Here is a 17,218-nt window from a genome sequence, read left to right on the forward strand (position 1 = left end):
TTTACCCCACGCTTTGCGCTGCGGCCGATCGATGCCGTCGTGGAGATATCGCGGGGACTAATTTTAGAATTCATCAGCGTGCCATCCGCTTATCACTGATGACGTTCATCCTGGACACCACTAGTCTCAGGTTAAGGGCAACTAGACATCAGATAAGGCTGAATCTCAGGTCTCAAAGTTGAATTGAGCAATGCTCTACATCCTGTCCCTTTTTGACATCTGAGGATTTTGATCAAGAGGATGGCATCGGATGCACCGCCCACGACACCATTAGGCTAGCACGGCCTGACGCGTTGGTATGCTGATATACCTGCAAACTCAGAGCCTGTTTCGGGTTCTTCATCCAGTACGTTGTGGCGCGTTCTCTCTTGGTACAATATCTTGCCTTTGCTGCGAGGAGCCAGAGGCGGAATGGGCAGGGTAGCGCAACGAGGCTTGATTTCAGCCGTTTAATTCATTAAAGTATTCAACTAACGGCGTTGGCTCTGACTGCTCCTGGTGGCTTACTATGGGGAGATTAGAACAGCCTCAGATGTCATCCACGACTACATATTAGATGATTCGGCCGTCTGGTAGAGTTAGCGCGTGGGTTCATGGAGCTGGAGCATTGTCGCATGCTCAAGCTAGGGATATGGGCGTTACCCTTCTTATCCCATTTTTTCGTAAAGAAAGTCGAATATGGCGACGCAAACTATAATCACAGTTGCAAGCCCGGATGAGCCGTATGTCGTGGTAGACAATATCCCAAGACCATCACCAGATTTCAAGCAAGTGCTGGTTAAGAACCTGGTTGTTGGCGTCAACCCTGTTTGAGTGTCTGTACGTCAAGCTGGACATACGAAACGCTTGACAGTATAATGGACTAATGTTGCAGCAAACGGCCTCCAGATCACGAGCTGGCCGGCGGCACTCAGCTTCGATGCTGGCGGTGGTGCATAGTGGAAGGTGTAAGTTAGTAGTGTCAATGTTGACGAAGTGCCTAGCGTTTGTGTTGGCCAATATGTAAAAGATGGTTCGGCAAGCTTGAATAGTAGTGAATTGACTCTCCAAGACTGTGGCTATGTGTGTTTCAGCTTGTCTCAAATTTATCATGCCAGTCCCTGGAACTAAAGCCGAGGAGAAACATCAATGGGTCAACGTGTTTAGGGCCAGTCGAAGCTCGGTCAATACGGAATTCAGGTACTCGCCCCAAATCCCTCGGAGATTGCATCATTTACATCTTAAGCTCGATTAACTTTGCGAATACAGAGTCTTGGGATCTTGCTCTTCTGATTAAAACCGATGTATTGTGACTTTCTTAATGCGTGGGACCATCTAATCAACTCACCAAATTGCAGGTTGCCTTCACCAACGGGGCGTCAGCGACGTTAAACCACCGCCTCTCCGCCGAGGAGCAACTAAGGAGATATCCAGCATAACCAGGGCTGAGTTCGGCCGAATCTTTGATTCTGGGGCGTACTCGCATGATGTTAGTATCAAAGCTTTTGAGGACATTTCCTCTGCCACGGAGAGTTTGTTCTCGTCTGTTGATGACAAGTTGCAATTATTTCCATTGATGTGCTCAGAAGTGTAAAGGAGGTCAGAATAAGAAACTAGCATATCTCGAGCCTGCAGATGACACAATGCATTATCCTGGAGGTTTACTGCCAATCAGATGAACTCATTGGTCTGAGCTACCAATGGCCAGGTCACAATTAGGACAACCTAATACCGATCCAAGTCAGTCTATCGTGTCGAGCTGGGTCTCATTCGTCGCATCGAAGATCAAATCGGCGCAGAGACCACTCGTAACATTGCATCGCGGATTGGATTATTTGAAGGCCACCTTGAGACTGGTGCACTCAAACCCCGAAGTATCAGGTCTTTGAAAGCACGGGTTGGCAGGCTGTCAATGACGGTATCGCGCTTCTCGAGTCTGGAAAAGCTGAGAAAAAAATGGTGGCTAGAGTACAAGAAACTTCAAGCTTGGTTGAGGTGAGAGTGGCTCTGATTGTACGATGTGGATTGGAGTCGTTATTCAGGTTTCTCGCCCATGAAGTGTAAGGTATATATATGGGAAATACACGCAATTTGTTCACTCAAGCAGGCCGATCTCTAGGACATTTTCAAGGAATTTCAACTGATCCACGTCCAAACCTCGACCCCATCAGTCATGTTGTATGCTTTGATCAATCCAGCTTTTGACTTTCGAATTCGATGCGACTTTTCAATTGACGGGCACAATATTACCATCGTATCCCCTCCTTCGGTGAGATTTACTTCTGCCACGCCCTTGGACAATATTCCTATGCGAAGAACCCTACTGGTAAGCGCGGAGTATGGCATACTCGACGACACTCGACCTGGGCTTCCGGCCTCGTTTTTGGGGGTCACATTGCTGATGACATGATTTGGACAAGTCTCAACAATCACATCGTCGTCTGCTGGTGTACGCCCATAATCGTTGGCTTATCGTTGGCTGATGGTTCTTCGTGAATATAGGACCCAGCGGGACTTGATGTTGCATAGCTAATATTTGCAGGCGGGTATGGACTGAGATATTGTTGCTGCTGTGGATACGTGGCAGAAGACTCATTTGCGTAAGCTTTTAGACCTGCGATATGATATCCTATTTCACCTGTGGGCTTTGTCAGAATTTATCAAGGAGTCGCAGGATTGAGCTGTGAGTAGCACCCACCATTGGGCAACTGAATGGCTTGCCAGGTAAATCTTCCGGATTGATCCAGTATAAAACTCGACCATTGCGAAACGCCATAAGTTTGCGACTCGTTGATTTCCTTCGCGACAACTTTCTCTTTATGATCTTTCGACGTCTTTTCCCCACCATCACCATGACTTTTGCCATGACGGTTCTTAGGAGAGTGCTTCGATGGGGTGTGTGAATGTGTTTTGTGAGCCATACTGAAAACTCAGACGAAAGGTCTAGGAGCATATCTCTTTTGTACTTTGCAACCGAGCAGATAAAATGCAGCTCTGTCGGCGGGATGGCGGACGCGGCGCTTTTAAATGGAGGAAAATAGAGTGAGAGACGTGTCGTCTACTTACCTCACGCCGAACAGTTTAGCACAGCCTATTCATTACTTTTGTTATTGACTCATGTGTCTTCTGATATACACCACTGGGTTTATCGGGAGACGTTGGAAGTTCCAATCATTTCCTTTGCTATTCGAAACCCCCTGGGCCACTCAGGTCGCCTGACGCAAGGTTGGCGGGCGCAGCCGCATATGAAGTTGGAATTTCCAAGCCGAACTCCGAAGCAGGAAAACGCATGTCCCCCTAAACAAATGAGCGTTCTCGCGTGCTCGCAAGACAGTATTGCTGCAGCGCGATAAATGCCCATTGACACACACATTGATGTGCATCATCTGTTGCGCAAAGGCGAGATTTGGAAATTTATCCTTGGGCTCCTTCTCTCCCAATGAAGAACCCCCGCAAGCCACCCGGTGCTTTTCGAGCTATCAGATATCCAACTTTATGCATGAGGCAGCTTGAGGCTAGAAGCAGATTCAACTTCATATAAGCCTCCTGCGGGCTATGTCGAATAACCAACAGGGTAATACCTGTAATATGTGGTAGGTGCATGCTGCGTCTTCTTGTGTTACCAAGACGAGGTAGCGTTCGCTTTTCCCCGGTGGTGTGAGCCCTTTGCGGCGGAGGGCTGTCACTTTTTGTTTCCCCAGGGCTTGATTTTGTCACCTCCACCATCTGTGACCTGAGTATCCAGTTTTGAGCCGCCCTATTTAAGCTCGTGCACTTGTGAGAGCCTCGATCGTTCCTAGGGGTTAAATTCGAGGAATGAGGTGGTGTGAAGCTAGTTCTTGGCTGAGTCTAGAGCAGCGTGTATACGATCTCGATGCAAGCTGTCGAGGGCCGCAGCATCTCGGGACTGGCTCGTCCCAAGTGCACAGGTTTACAATGCAGGTAGCCTGATAAGGAGGACCTCGCTGGTGTTTTTGTATAGATAAAGCAGGTAAAAATGTCACAAAGCGAGCCTCGCTTATAGATGATGTCGCGAACGATTCTTTTATTACGGTTTCTAGGTGGGCCTGAAGCATGGAGGTGGTTGGCCATGGTCTATTTGTGTAATGACCCAAACTTCTGTCCTTGTCTCCGCCTGTCTCCCAAGGTTATAGAATTAGTATAGCACGTTGATATAGAAACCATGCTATCATTTAGGATACCAATGGAACAAAGGGGGTGACATGGGGGGATAGACGACGACCCTTTTACTTTTCTCGCAAATTATCGATGACTCGTCACGCACACCAAGTATTTAAAACAGTACGTGGCTTTCTATTATGCCCCTCTGATGAAAGCCGAATCGATAATAGCAGGCAACAAAGCACCGAAGTAGACGTTCCTCTCCTTTTTGTCGTAATTCAGAGCCTGAGTCTGGCCTCATGCTTCCTCAATGCCTGCTTACTCACATGTGGATGGAATTTTCGAATGAAAAGACAAGTAAGTTGTGGCCACTCCTTTTCCAGCCTTTCTCCGACTTCGGGAATTTCATGTTGCAGAAACAATTTCATCCCGCGTCGAACATCTCCTGCACTGAACTTCATTTTGTTCAACGGGCCGGGCTCTGCTTCACTCCCTTGGGAACTTGACCCAAAGTCAGCAAGTAGTTTCGCGACAAATTCTTCCTCATCTAACATCATCACGACAGGTTTGAAAGGTACATCGCCTCACCTAGAACAGATTGGTATTTCCATTGCCCCAGCTTTTGCCCTAAACGCCAGAAAATGATCATCCCCAATGTACCAAATTCCTCATCTACCACCACGCCCACTTGCTCTTGCCCTGCTGACCGTTGCCCTTCCTCTTGCCAAACCCACACCGCGACCTCTAGCATTGCGACTTCGGAACATGGGTGCATTCCTGGAGCAGAAATATTAGCATGGGCTTCCGAAAACATGGAAAGATATCGCAAACGTACTTCAACATGTCAGGTACGATGAAGAACCGCACATGGCTGCCTCGAATGTAGACCTGGTCCAAATGACTAACGCGTCCGTCTCGTGCCGTCACAGTGATATCCTTGAGTTGAATATTCATGTTGTCCTCAGCTATCAGGTCGTTAGCACAGTTGATCTTTCCAACATGAAAGGTGAGAGCCTACCTTCCAACAGCTTGCCGCGGTATGTCTGGCCTGAGGTGATTTCGAGGGTGATGATGTGTCCCTGTGCTTCATTGAGCAGCTTGATGGGGATGCCGATTGTGGAAGTCATGGTGATTTGGGGGGCACAAGCCAGGTAATGAATGGTACTCGGTGTTCTGGCGACAATCGGTGTTAAGCGTAGGGCGTCGACTAGCTGCGATTTCCAACACGTCCCTGGCAGCTTGGAGTTTGAGTTGTTGACCTGGGAAGCTCCAAAAATGGCAGAAAGATTTTCCGCTCCACACCGAGCCTATACCGAGATAGCACTGCGACTTGTTCCACAATCACCGAAGACCCGTTGCGCTCACCTTACAAGGACCCCTGCAAAACTACCCCACGCCGGAAACTGCCCCTCCATAGCTCGAAAACGGTGACTCGCTTCTATCACAAGTTGAGTCACCAATTCGAGAGCTGCTTCAGCGACATATGCGAACGGTATTCGAACGTTAGACCAGAGTATTCTACATTTTACTTGACCTGATTCAGTCACGTTTCGACCGATTGGCCTTCCACAATCACCACAATGGCCGAACCCGAAGCGCCCACTGAGGCCGTACCAGCTTATGCGCAAGATGCTACAGCTTCTGCCGCAACCGCGCAAAAGGTTGATCCATGGAACGTATCCGGTGGAACAGGTGAAGATGGAAAGCCGAAGGCAATCGACTACACCAAGCTTGTCGACGAGTTCGGAACCAAGTTGATCAACCAAGAGATGCTCGATAGATTCGAACGGGTGACAGGCCACAAACCGCACCGATTCATGCGCAGACAGATCGTATTCAGTGAACGAGATTTGGGGTTGATACTAGATCGATACGAGAAGGTGAGATGGGGATTTGGCTCGAACTTTTGGAGCGATGTCTAAACTCACTATAGGGGCAACCCTTTTTCTTGTATACCGGTCGAGGGCCCAGTAGCGACAGCATGCACGTTGGACATACGCAAATCTTTGATTTTTGCAAGTCAGTTCTAGACAGCTTCATCCTATCTTTATACTCCGGATACTGATTTTCTGCCAGGTGGTTGCAAGATGTCTTTGATGTACCTCTCGTGATCATGCTTACAGATGGTGAGTCCTATCCCTTCCTGCTTCCAATAGTGTCAGGTCTGACTAGCTTGTGCTCAAGACGAGAAGTTCTTGTTCTCGGAGAAAAGGACTGTTGAGGAGGTCATGGGCTATACACGTACCAACGCAATGGACATCATTTCCATCGGATTCGATCCTGCGAAGACCTTCATATTCTCCGACTACGACTTCATGGGTGGAGCATTCTACAGGAACATCACTAGATTTTCCAAGCGTGTGACATACAACACTGCCAAATCCGTGTTTGGGTTTGATGACAGGTAGGTTTTGCTCTGTGCCTTTTGTCCAGTAGACACTGACCAACTGCCTGCAGCTCCAACATTGGCAAGATCCACTTCACTAGCATCCAGGGCGCATCGGCGTTCGCATCGTCATTCCCGCACATATTTGGCGAGGATGAGGCCAAAACGTCTGTTATCCCCTGTCTGATTCCCTGCGCGATTGACCAGGACCCCTATTTCCGTCTCACGCGAGACGTTGCAGCAGGCTTGCACTACGCAAAGCCCTCACTCATCCATGCTCGCTTCTTGGACGCCTTGCAAGGTCCAGGATCCAAGATGTCAGCCAGCATCGACAGCTCTGCTATTTTCATGAAGGATACCCCAAATCAAATCAAGACGAAAATCAACAAGTATGCGTTCTCTGGCGGACAAGTATCGGTCGAAGAGCAAAGGAGACTCGGCGGAGATCCAGATGTCGACGTTTCGTATCAATACCTCAACTTTTTCATGGAAGATGATGCCGTGAGCCCAGTACCTTCATTTTTGCCTTGCATGTTGTTACTGACACATTCTTAGGAATTGAAGGAGATTGGAGAGAAGTACCGAAAAGGAGAGCTTCTCACGGGCGAGGTATGTGTTTCATCAGTAATCCATGGTCTCCCGAATGAGCGCTAACACCAACCAGCTCAAAGCTATATGCATCAAATACATGCAGGAGTACGTCGCGGCGTTCCAGGAGCGGAGGTCAAAGGTCACGGAAGAGACGGTTGACCACCTCATGGCGAAACGGCCACTGGAGTGGAAAGGCAACCCCAGGGTGGAGAAGGTACTTCCTGTGGTTGGGAACTCGTCGAAATCTGAAGGCGCAGTGGGCGAAGGTGGAGATGGGAAGCTAACCAAGAACCAGCTAAAAAAGCTGGAGAAGGAGAAGATGATTGCAGCAAAGAAGGCGGCAAAGGCTGCTGAAAAGGAGGTGCCCAAGTAAGCTCGCGATTTGCTTAAACTGGGCAACATGGCGCTGGTCGGACGACAGCTCAAATAATAAAATGGGGAGAGCCAGAGTTACACTCATTGGGTTGCGAATTATCCTAGATATCGTAGAACTCCACCGTTTCCTTGAAGGGATACCATATCCTTACAGAAAATGATATGCGTCTGTCATTTATAGAGCGGCCCCGTGAAGGCTGCGTCACATCAGCGAGGACCTGGACATGCCATGGGGAAGACATCGAAATTCCACTATGACACCACCCCAGGGATTCTGGACTCCATTATACCTGCCTATTTCACTGTTTTGGTTATGCTGTCCACCAGGGTCCTGGCACGGCACGCGATGAGCTCAGAAGAGGTTTAGGGGCCTGGTATTGGACTGAGAGCAAACAAACAGCATCTCTATTCCAGGTTTATAATACAAAATTCCGTTGCAAAAGCCTTAGGAGCGGTGCAATGGCCGCGAGGCGATGGTTTGAGGTTCGTTGGCATTCAGGGGTTCGAATTCAAGGGTCATCGTGTTTGCGATGGGAATTTTCAGTCGTACATTGGGTGATCGAATCTGGCGTTAGATTGGGCTTCCAATTTCGACGTCACCCAGTTCGGCTTCCTCGATTCGCCGTGTATGAGCAGGATACCAACCTTCTCGATACGCTGTGGAACCGTATTCACAGAAGAGTTACTGTATCACGGAGTCTGACGTATGTACTTAAGAGGAGCCGGATTCACATGACGGAAAGTAGTCGATGTGTTCATGAATCCCGAATGACCCATACAGCCTTACAATAGTACACATATAGTCAGGCAGGGGGTGAGGTGTACATTTTTGTATATCCCGGTAGCTAGGTCAGGCAGCTGGGCGTAGTCTACAACAGCCTGGAGATGTCGAGCATTGCCTTAACAATGTAGGATCACCGACCAAGGCCAGGCAGGTCCTTGAGCCCATAACTGCGTTGTCAAAGCAGCATATCAGCTTTCTCAGCCATAGTGCCGCTGACGCACAAATTCCTTCCCGTCACTGCTGTAGCGAGGAAATCATCACTCGACGTCAGCCAAAAGCTCCTCAAGTGATCAAGCTTCCTCCTTCACAGAAACACGCGGTCCCGCATCCTCGTGATGGATCTGCTTCTCTACAGCCGCCGTCGCACGATGAGCGCGCTCCTCGTCCTCAAACACTATTGCGATAGTTAGCAGCTTCATATCATCCTGTACAGCCGAACTTTTGTTCGCGGTACACATACAGAAAGTAAGCTCCTCTAGGGTGCGGTTCGAAGTCTCTGGCCACAGCCACCAGATCAGGAACGCCTCAACGGCGATCCAGCAACAATACACGATCAGGAACTTGTAGCCGATGCCGTGGACGGGGTCAAGTCCCACGGGGTTTACGTTCGTGCCGAAAAACTAATCCTGGCGTGTAAGAAAAGGTATGGGATCTGATCAGCGTGCGTCGGAGAGAGATAACTTGCCTGTGCAGCCTTTCCAAAGAACTGATACACGGCAAGGCCGCGAGCTCGCGAGGCGTAGGGGAAAACCTCGACCAAAAAGGCTTTGAAGTTGTCAGCGCATATTCATCAATATTCGCGGCGACTAGACTCACTGTACGTGAGCGCATTAAACCCGATATTGTAACAAGGCTGGTATGCATAAATCCAGAAGAGACACAACTTGGCCGCCACCTGCGAGTTGGCATTTAGATACTCAGCCGCGGAGATTGTCCACGCCACGTAAATGACCAAGATACTCAGAATAGACGTCAGGTACATAGTCCGCCTGCGGAACCGCATAACGACTAACGCGGCGATGGAAGCGAAAACCCCACTGCTGCACTGGTTCCCAATATTGAACTTGGCCTGGAACGCCGGGTCCGTATAGCCGACCATGGCGAGGATATCGCTTGTGTAGTACGAAATGACGACGTTTCCCGAGAGCTGGGTCATGACGCCGACAAGGGCTCCGATGGCGAGACGGCGCCGGTTACCAGCTGTGTTGACCATGTCGAGCCAGGAGCGTTTGGCGAAGTCCATCTCTATCGACATAGTGGTTTTAATCTCGGCCATTTCGGCCTTGACAAATTCCGAGGCTTCGTCGCCTTCGCCATGGTACTTGACGAGTATCTTGAGGGCTTCTTCGTGGCGGTCTTGGCTGATGAGATAGCGAGGGCTTTCGGGGAGGAAGCTGGATTGTCAGTAAGTAAGAGTGAAGCGACGTGTTTCTTGAGCTTGGGGTAGGCTTACAATATCAAGGAGACTTGAAAGATCGAAGGGGACATTTGAAGGAGTGAGGGGACCCTATGCCAGGTCAGTTGATTCCGTTTCATTGACACGCCAATAGTCATGATAAGACTGGAAGTTTGTTACCTCCATGACCTAGAAAAAGTGCTGTTAACATATATGTCGAACCCAATGTCACAGCTCAAGCTCGTCCTCATAATTAACCGGGGCAAACTCACCAATCCGAGGCAATGGTCTGCGTCCCAAACGTGATACCAGCGGCCACAATGGCGCCGATAAAGTACGCAGCATTGAACAAAGAGGTCATAATAGCTCTCTCCTTGGGATACGCAAGCTCGCCGATCAAGCTCGACCCAGCAACAATGGCATAAGGAAGTCCGAACCCGATGATGAGTCGCGAGATGATGTACATTGGGGCTGGGTTCATGTCAGAATGAAAACGATGCAATAAGATATGGTATCGATATTGTTCACATACCATTAATAGAGAATCCTTGGATGAGCGACCCAATGATCATGATGACCGAGCCAAACATGACACACCATCGTCGACCAAACCCGTCGTTGACGTATGGAATCAGAGGAAGGCCGATACAGGATCCCAGTGGAAGTGCTGAGGCGAGGATGCCTTTCAGCCCTCCTTGAGGATGTCCGAAATCTGTGAGTTGGTTGTTCGTTAGCCTCCTTTACTCGTAATAGTGGCTCGGCGGCTGCGACAACAGATGGCATGAGCACAATTCGACAACCTCGAAACATCCATCGTCCATCAGCCAGGTCATACGTCTCGCTGCGCGTTGGTTTGCTCTCATCAACGATCCACAACGACGCCTAAGCTCGAACAACGGTCGGTTTCACCCGGTTCATCCAATCGTGTTCGCGCCATGCTCTTCTCGCAACCGCTCATCCGAAGTTTCAACTTGCATGAATTCCACGCCGGAACGATCTGAACAGCGTTGATGACCTGCGAGTCGAACCCGGAGGTCATCTCGATGCCCATGAGGCATGGAAATAGCATAAAGTAAAGGTATCGCAGGTTCTTCTTCCTGTACCACGGCACCTTATCCTCTATCGCCATGCGATGGACGATATTGTCGGCCACTCCATTTTCTGCTACGCCCGCCATTGTGTCTCGAGTTTCGTGTAAGTCGGAGGAGTCGGTCCAAAAGTACAGAGCAAGTCGTGCATGCTTGGGCTAATGTTGCTCTCTTCCCTATAGCGGCCTGCATTGCGTGTTCATATATATCAGCGATCTCCGGCAGCCTGAAATTGTTGCAGAAACTCAACAAGTCAGCGAAATAGCTGGATATTGCTGTATACTCTGCAGCGTGGATAGACCTCCGAAGGGCTACCGTGAGATGTGACTTCTCCCTTTTAGCCGCCAATAAATTTATCATCTTCGGCAATTCTGAAGACTTGAAACCTGCGCAAATGGGGAACATGGCAAATTCTGTTGATATGGATTATTCCTCTGGTTGAGTTAAGCTTACACATATTCTGAACGTAGCCCATAAACCACCGCTTGAGAAGCACCCTCACCGTGTAGGATGACAATTGTCTCAGTCAAGAACTCGGTCGAAGGCGCGCTACCATTGTATTTAACGAAATGGTACATTAGTCTTTCGATTGTCGCTGCGTTCATCTTACGAGTGTGGCTTCTGCGTATATTGTTGAACAATCTCAAAGATACATATGCAAACGATACATATGCATATATGTCGCAATGTGCCCAGGCCTGGCGTCTGCCGCCACTACTAGTAGGGCAAGGATCGTCTGTTGCAGATTCGCTTGCTCCTGTCGATGCCGTACGCTATCCGGGTATATTCAAACACCTCACAAAGATGCAGTTTCGTCCCACGAATAGAATTTCGACGGCCTATATTAGACCGTAGTGGTTCCGTTATCGTTTGAGTCAACGGGAGATACTGCGATCCACTGATCCTCAGTCGAAGAAAATTAATGCAGCTCGCTTATAGATAATTGGACGATATAAAGGGGTCGCTCGGGTAAGCGAGGGGGACGATGAGAGGACGATGAGAAACCCTACCACCGCGCTTACCGCAACACTTACATCATTAACCATCAACATTGACTTCGGATTCGACGTGAAAATATCTGATTTGTCATGTCGAGGGTCCCACAAGCACTCTTCAGTTCTTTATCTTGATACGGTCGATGATGGATACTTGTTAGTCTCCGCCTTGTTGGTTTTCGAGAATCTCGATGGCCCAGTCGGTCAAGAGAGGTAAGAAGGAGCTGGCTGTTACCGGGCGCTGAGAAAGCCGAATATTGATCTCTCAGTTCAGACCCTGTTTTCGTGATGCTGTGACAGCACCACATTGGGGAGGACAGACAATACCATGGCCCACTTGTAGGGTTGATGAAGGAGGGGACTGATGTCAGTAACTATGTCATAAGAGTCTTTCGCTCAAGACACTTCTGGAGTCCCTTGTGGACCCAAGGGCGCTGTTTGGTTATCTTGGCTTGCTGTGATGTCAGCAACTGGGCGCTGGTGCCTGAAGATGACTCAAGGCCCAGGCAAACACATCACACACAGAGCTCATCAATCGTTCAACGGGTTGATAAGGAGAAGGAAGAGGCTATGATGCGAACCGTTCGTCATCACGAGGGATCGTCTTGAGCGCCCGGGGTATGTGTGAGGTCAACCTGCCCAGGAAGGTCTAGGCCAGCGCGTCTTGGGAACCTAGCCTCCGTCCCGCAAGTCGTCAGCGGCGACACCGCACCCTCCTCCGCCTCCGATTTCTTTCTCGGATTAGCAAGCGCAGTGCTCTGGCGACGATCTCCGCTACTTTTGTGGATGGTGGATGGACAGAGCCGCATGTTGGAAAATTACAGGTAGGTTTGCTTCTCGTTTGGAGCTAATTAGAAGGCTGCAACATTGTTGATCGCTACGGTGCTGTTATTTTTTGCTGATATCGAGAGCTGTTGCGGCTGACATCATAGCGGTTTGTGCTTCGGTGGTTGGGTGTGACATTGGTGCGAGAGTGACCTCATCTGCTCACCTCACCTATGGCCTGTTGGCCGCCAGGGTTGCTGTTCCTCCCGCGTCTTGTGTTTCCCCATGCACTCTGGACCCCTATTTTTCCTATGCAGCTAATGCATCCGGGCGAGATGCAAGACTAAGAATTGTGACCTGCAATGACCTTCTGGAATGCTGCTGAAAGTATAGTTCGATGACAGCTGTGACGTGCGGGGCCCGAAGCAACAATGTTACTTTGAAGTCTTATGACGAACTGTCTGTGCGTGTGGGCATCGCGACGGCGAACTTGGTTGCTTACGACCGGGCCGTGGTGGAAGGGAAGGAATGCGTGTCCCGAGCGGCGATGGGAAGGATGGCAAAAGGTGCAAAATAGCATTTCCCGGAGACTGGATTCTTTGAAACCTGTTCGTGCCCAGGTCTGGAACAGGGCGGGCCTGGGCTTTGGTCAGGGTCCCGGTCGCCAACAACCACCTATCACATTGGCTCCCCGTCGATTCAGACTAGACAAATCCAAAATCCAGAATCGAGCCACACATGTTGTCGAACAAGCTGGAGATAACCCTACTTGAGACCGTTGCTCATTCCTCCTGCTTCCTAGTACTACTACTCTGGACAACGTTTCGCACGTCGCTCTCGTTGGTTTGAGGAGACAGAGCTCCGTAGCAGCAGAAATCCACTAGCCAAGTTCGACTTGGGAATGGATACATCTCGGGCACTTGGCACCGAGGTGTTTGGTAATTTGTGACACCGGTCCTTGGACGTGTTCTGTCATGCGTTGCAAAAGGGAATTCCGTGGCGCTGCTCTCGTTGTTGCGCAGTTGACAGCCTTCCTCGGTGAGACCTCGAGAGCTAAGCCTTGACTCAGTATAGCCCGACTTACAGATGAAATGACGTAGCATCATCCACTTCCAGCAGCACCAGCGTTGTCCGCATCCAAAGCTGTTGATAGTTTCACGACCAAGACACACTTGGCATTAAGAGATATTCCCAACCTTTCTCCAAAGCTTCGTCCCCGAAACACAGTCCATCTTAGCTTTGTAGCCTCAGGGTCTATCAGCACTAATTACGACGGACAGTCGGAAATGAAGCTTTGGCCAATGATGACATAGCCGATGACTTCAGTTCCCTTGGGAGATCGGCAGGGTCTTTCCTTTTTCGTCCGCATGGATGTCTCTTGTCCCCATGCCACCACCCTCATTTCCCCCCATTTGCCTGTGTCCGTTCACCTCTGTTGTTGCTGACGTGTGGGCACCACCCCAGCTGCAGCAGCATACTCAAGCCTATCCCTGGTGCCCCCAGAGCTTGTGAGGGACTACACGGCATCATCAGCCTTGTTCGTGGCAAAAAGTCAAATGGACGCGCCTGGGATTGATTGGCCACACTGTGAGCCCTTACGCCATATGGCCATGGGTACCGAGCTACTCGTGCCCATCCCGAATTTCCAACACGGGCCCAGTGTCTGTCGATCGGCACCAGTCGACATGGACAGATGCAGCAGCGGATGAGCTTCTATGGTCGTACCAATCTGACGCTGTCTGGTTTCCAGCCCCGGCAGTCGTTGGCGACCAAAAAGAGGAGAACCCAAACATGAGCGGGGTTAGGGCATTTTGGCGCGGTGTCCCTGTGAAGTCAGAATCCGTCCCAGGTGCCATCCTTGCTCTCCACTACGCATCATACGTCTAGACGCCTCTCTGTTTCTTTATTAAAGGAGCCTCGTCGCCCATCAACGGCTTTCGAAGAGTCAGATCCAACGCATTACACATCTTTAAGCTATCCACTCCCACATCAGCTCGAATTTTCCCGTTCCATCCAAACTCCTAGAATAATTCTATGCCATATATCGTCAACACACTCGCCAATATCTTACAGTTTCCAATGTCTTCCCGCGATCAGTACAACCCTGTTTCCATGCCTATAAATATAACTCGTCCGGTTGATTTGCCATCATATTCTCGCTCGATGCATCAACACACTCAACGACAAATGGAAGCTGCATCTCGATCATTACATCGTCGCGGAAACAGATGCAATAATTCACACATATCCAAAATGTCTGCCACCGGGTCAACTTCATCATCTGGATCTAGCGTGAACAATGACTATCACGATTGAAAGCCCATGGCTTAATATTCGACACCAACAACTAGTACGGAGCTAGTTCCACCAGTCTCAACCGTTATCAAGCCCCACAGGAGCTGTCCATAATTTATGGAAAATATACCGAAAACATACACCAACCATTCATTTGGTTTGGACCACACAGAGTGGACAGGTTATGAATTGAATTATACACGAACATTTAGCGACAGGCGTCAAGGGTTGGGGCATTACTACGGCAGCATTCGACAGGAATATGAAATGTCAGGAAAACATAGTAATCGCGCGTCTTATCCAGTGGTATATTAGAATTTCACATCTGCAAAGCAATACTTGTGTGAGGGGAATTATTCATGAATAACAAAATCTGCCAGTTACGCAAGCTTTCCGTCCATGGTGCGATGGAAATGTGTCAATGTATTCTAGAACATTCTCACAATTCCCGTCATTAGTAACACTATTATTACCATGCAGCAATTCCTTGTATTGTGCTTGACAAAAACCGATTAGCTTTCTAATCCCGTTATGTGGCATTGTAATGTTCGACGACTTGTACTGCTCCACCAGTACATCACGTCACCGCCTGGCCAGGCCAGCCAAATACTGGAAATACCACAATTATATTCTTCCTCACCGTGTTTTATCCCAAGGACCATCCTGGTGGCTCGAGCATCTAGTTCATGCCAAAGCTGCCTAAAATGGGGTTTCAACCTGGGAAGCCTCCCTGCCCGGACAGCCCGACGATGTAGTCCAGCCCCGGCGTTATAGGTACGATCGGTCCATTTACCGACGGTTCCACCTTAAACACCGCTTTGTGTGATCGTAACGATGCTGCAGAAACTGGCCAGAACCGGGTTGGGTCACGATGTTGCGATTGGCCAACCTGACTCATGTGCATTCGGCGGAAGGAGCGAGATCCGCCAACTTGTAACGTGATGGGACGGTACGTGATTCTTAGAATAAATATAGCTAGGAATCTGTCATTCACATATATTGCCGTGGGCGAGGCGGCTTTTCCTGACCTTCTCGACGATGACACTGGCCCCTCTGAAATATAGTGGTTGCAGCCGTGCGTTATTCTCCCCAGACCCACGCACCTTACCGGTGCAGAACTCCATAGGGGTGTACTTTAAAATAGATCATACGATTTGTGATAATTTTGCAAATCCAGATTCGCATGTGATCAGTTCATGTTTTGTAATTCATGGTAGAGTATAGCCTCAACGTCGCATCGTGAACCATCGTTATGCCTGTAAACCATTCCCATCCATAACGCCGTGCTCATGTTCTCGAAAAATCCCCGGAAGTCTAATCCGAGTCGGAACCGTAATCTACCAACATCGACGGCTTCGTCTCCGGTACTTCCTTCTCCTGGACCCCCAGCACCGCAGCGGCAGATTTTCCTCGCTCCATATCCTTCTTCTTGATGCCTGCCACGATTTTCTTGGCGATGCGCTCCCGCGGCTTGGCCCTCGGCAATGGCGGAGGCGGCATATCGTCAGATAACTCCAGATTCTCACCGTTATCCATGACCTCATCGTGCGCCGTTCCTGCCTGACGCGCAAACGCAAACGCCCTCTTTGCTGCCTCGGCATCCTCCTTCTCTATCCTGGCCGCCTCGTCGTCCTCGGGCATCGCAAGCGCGACTTCAGCACCGTACATATCTGCCCTCTCCAGCCGCGCATTGCGCGTGCGAATTTCATCGAGCGCGTCGGCGACCGCCATCTCTCGTTTGGCGTCAACGGTCTTGGCCTCGAGCTCGACCATAGCATTGCGCTCTTCTTCCTCCTTTTCGAGCCGGTCCAACCGTTCCTCGTCCGTCTCTTCAGGCCCCCGTGCCCACGGCTCCGTATTGCGCTTGGCGCCGCGCTCGCATGCGTAGTCCTGGTTCTTTGGATCCGTCTTGAAGGTGATCTCGGCGCTGCAGCGGGTACACCGGATGTAGAAGCGGAAGATCTGGATGCCTAGGTACTTTTCGTCGGGCGTCTCCTTGCGCGCGTTGAATTTGCGGCCTTTATAAATGTATTCGCCACCTTTTTGCCGCGCGGTAAGTATGTGTGTCTGGTCATGGGGCTGCAGAAAGCTGGAAATACTCACATGTCGTGCACTTCATACTGAACGGCGCCATCAGCCGTACGACTTGGATTCTGGGACCGGCATTTTTGGGACCACGAACTCGCTGGATCTGTCGTGGATCGAAGTCGGGAGGGTAGTATTTCGTCAACACTTTTCGTTCGGACATGATGGGCTGATGTGGCAGGCGTGTTCGGCTTTGCGATGTTTGGGTGTACCTTGATGTTGGACGACAAATCTACAAATGCATTGTCCCAAGCAGTGACCGGGATCCTACCGTGGCGTTTTCAGCCTCAAGTGGGGCTGAGCCACCCTCTCAAGCTGCAAGCTGCCATGACAGGTGGCATGTGGCAGGTGGCATGG

The 17,218-nt window shown here is 49.9% G+C and overlaps 6 protein-coding genes across 6 annotated transcripts; 3 read left to right on the plus strand and 3 right to left on the minus strand.

Moving 5' to 3' along the window:
- The first annotated feature begins 4,016 nt into the window (after positions 1-4,016).
- BCR38DRAFT_17279 (uncharacterized protein) lies at positions 4,017-4,880 on the plus strand. Its single transcript, XM_040853865.1, has one exon. The coding sequence runs from the start codon at positions 4,249-4,251 to the stop codon at positions 4,744-4,746; it is 498 nt and encodes a 165-aa protein (XP_040721253.1). The 5' UTR covers positions 4,017-4,248; the 3' UTR covers positions 4,747-4,880.
- Positions 4,776-5,228, minus strand: BCR38DRAFT_307631 (LSM domain-containing protein; the record flags this gene model as incomplete). Its single annotated transcript, XM_040854630.1, has 3 exons — positions 4,776-4,878; positions 4,937-5,066; positions 5,120-5,228. Coding segments are annotated over 3 exons (342 nt in total), but the record flags the coding sequence as incomplete, so codon positions are not given.
- Positions 5,229-5,466: 238 nt separating this feature from the next.
- BCR38DRAFT_417687 (uncharacterized protein) lies at positions 5,467-7,898 on the plus strand. Its single transcript, XM_040859166.1, has 7 exons — positions 5,467-5,981; positions 6,035-6,120; positions 6,178-6,227; positions 6,286-6,505; positions 6,559-6,988; positions 7,043-7,096; positions 7,152-7,898. Exons 1-7 carry the CDS (start codon positions 5,682-5,684, stop codon positions 7,449-7,451), a joined length of 1,440 nt encoding a protein of 479 aa, XP_040721255.1. The 5' UTR covers positions 5,467-5,681; the 3' UTR covers positions 7,452-7,898.
- A 366-nt stretch (positions 7,899-8,264) lies between these two features.
- BCR38DRAFT_17312 (general substrate transporter) lies at positions 8,265-11,020 on the minus strand. Its single transcript, XM_040853871.1, has 9 exons — positions 10,609-11,020; positions 10,166-10,345; positions 9,906-10,104; positions 9,814-9,822; positions 9,691-9,744; positions 9,054-9,631; positions 8,923-9,002; positions 8,698-8,857; positions 8,265-8,631 (listed from the first exon to the last, which is right to left on the minus strand). The coding sequence occupies exons 1-9, from the start codon at positions 10,808-10,810 to the stop codon at positions 8,528-8,530; spliced, it is 1,566 nt and encodes a 521-aa protein (XP_040721256.1). The 5' UTR covers positions 10,811-11,020; the 3' UTR covers positions 8,265-8,527.
- A 2,805-nt stretch (positions 11,021-13,825) lies between these two features.
- Positions 13,826-15,258, plus strand: BCR38DRAFT_417690 (uncharacterized protein). Its single transcript, XM_040859167.1, has one exon. It carries the CDS (start codon positions 14,516-14,518, stop codon positions 14,795-14,797), a length of 282 nt encoding a protein of 93 aa, XP_040721257.1. The 5' UTR covers positions 13,826-14,515; the 3' UTR covers positions 14,798-15,258.
- A 1,078-nt stretch (positions 15,259-16,336) lies between these two features.
- BCR38DRAFT_327888 (CWC16 protein) lies at positions 16,337-17,024 on the minus strand (the record flags this gene model as incomplete). Its single annotated transcript, XM_040854832.1, has 2 exons — positions 16,337-16,815; positions 16,880-17,024. Coding segments are annotated over 2 exons (624 nt in total), but the record flags the coding sequence as incomplete, so codon positions are not given.
- Positions 17,025-17,218: the final 194 nt, after the last annotated feature.

This window comes from Pseudomassariella vexata (genome assembly GCF_002105095.1).
Source record: "Pseudomassariella vexata strain CBS 129021 chromosome Unknown BCR38scaffold_1, whole genome shotgun sequence".
Classification (NCBI taxonomy): Eukaryota; Fungi; Ascomycota; class Sordariomycetes; order Amphisphaeriales; family Pseudomassariaceae; genus Pseudomassariella; species Pseudomassariella vexata.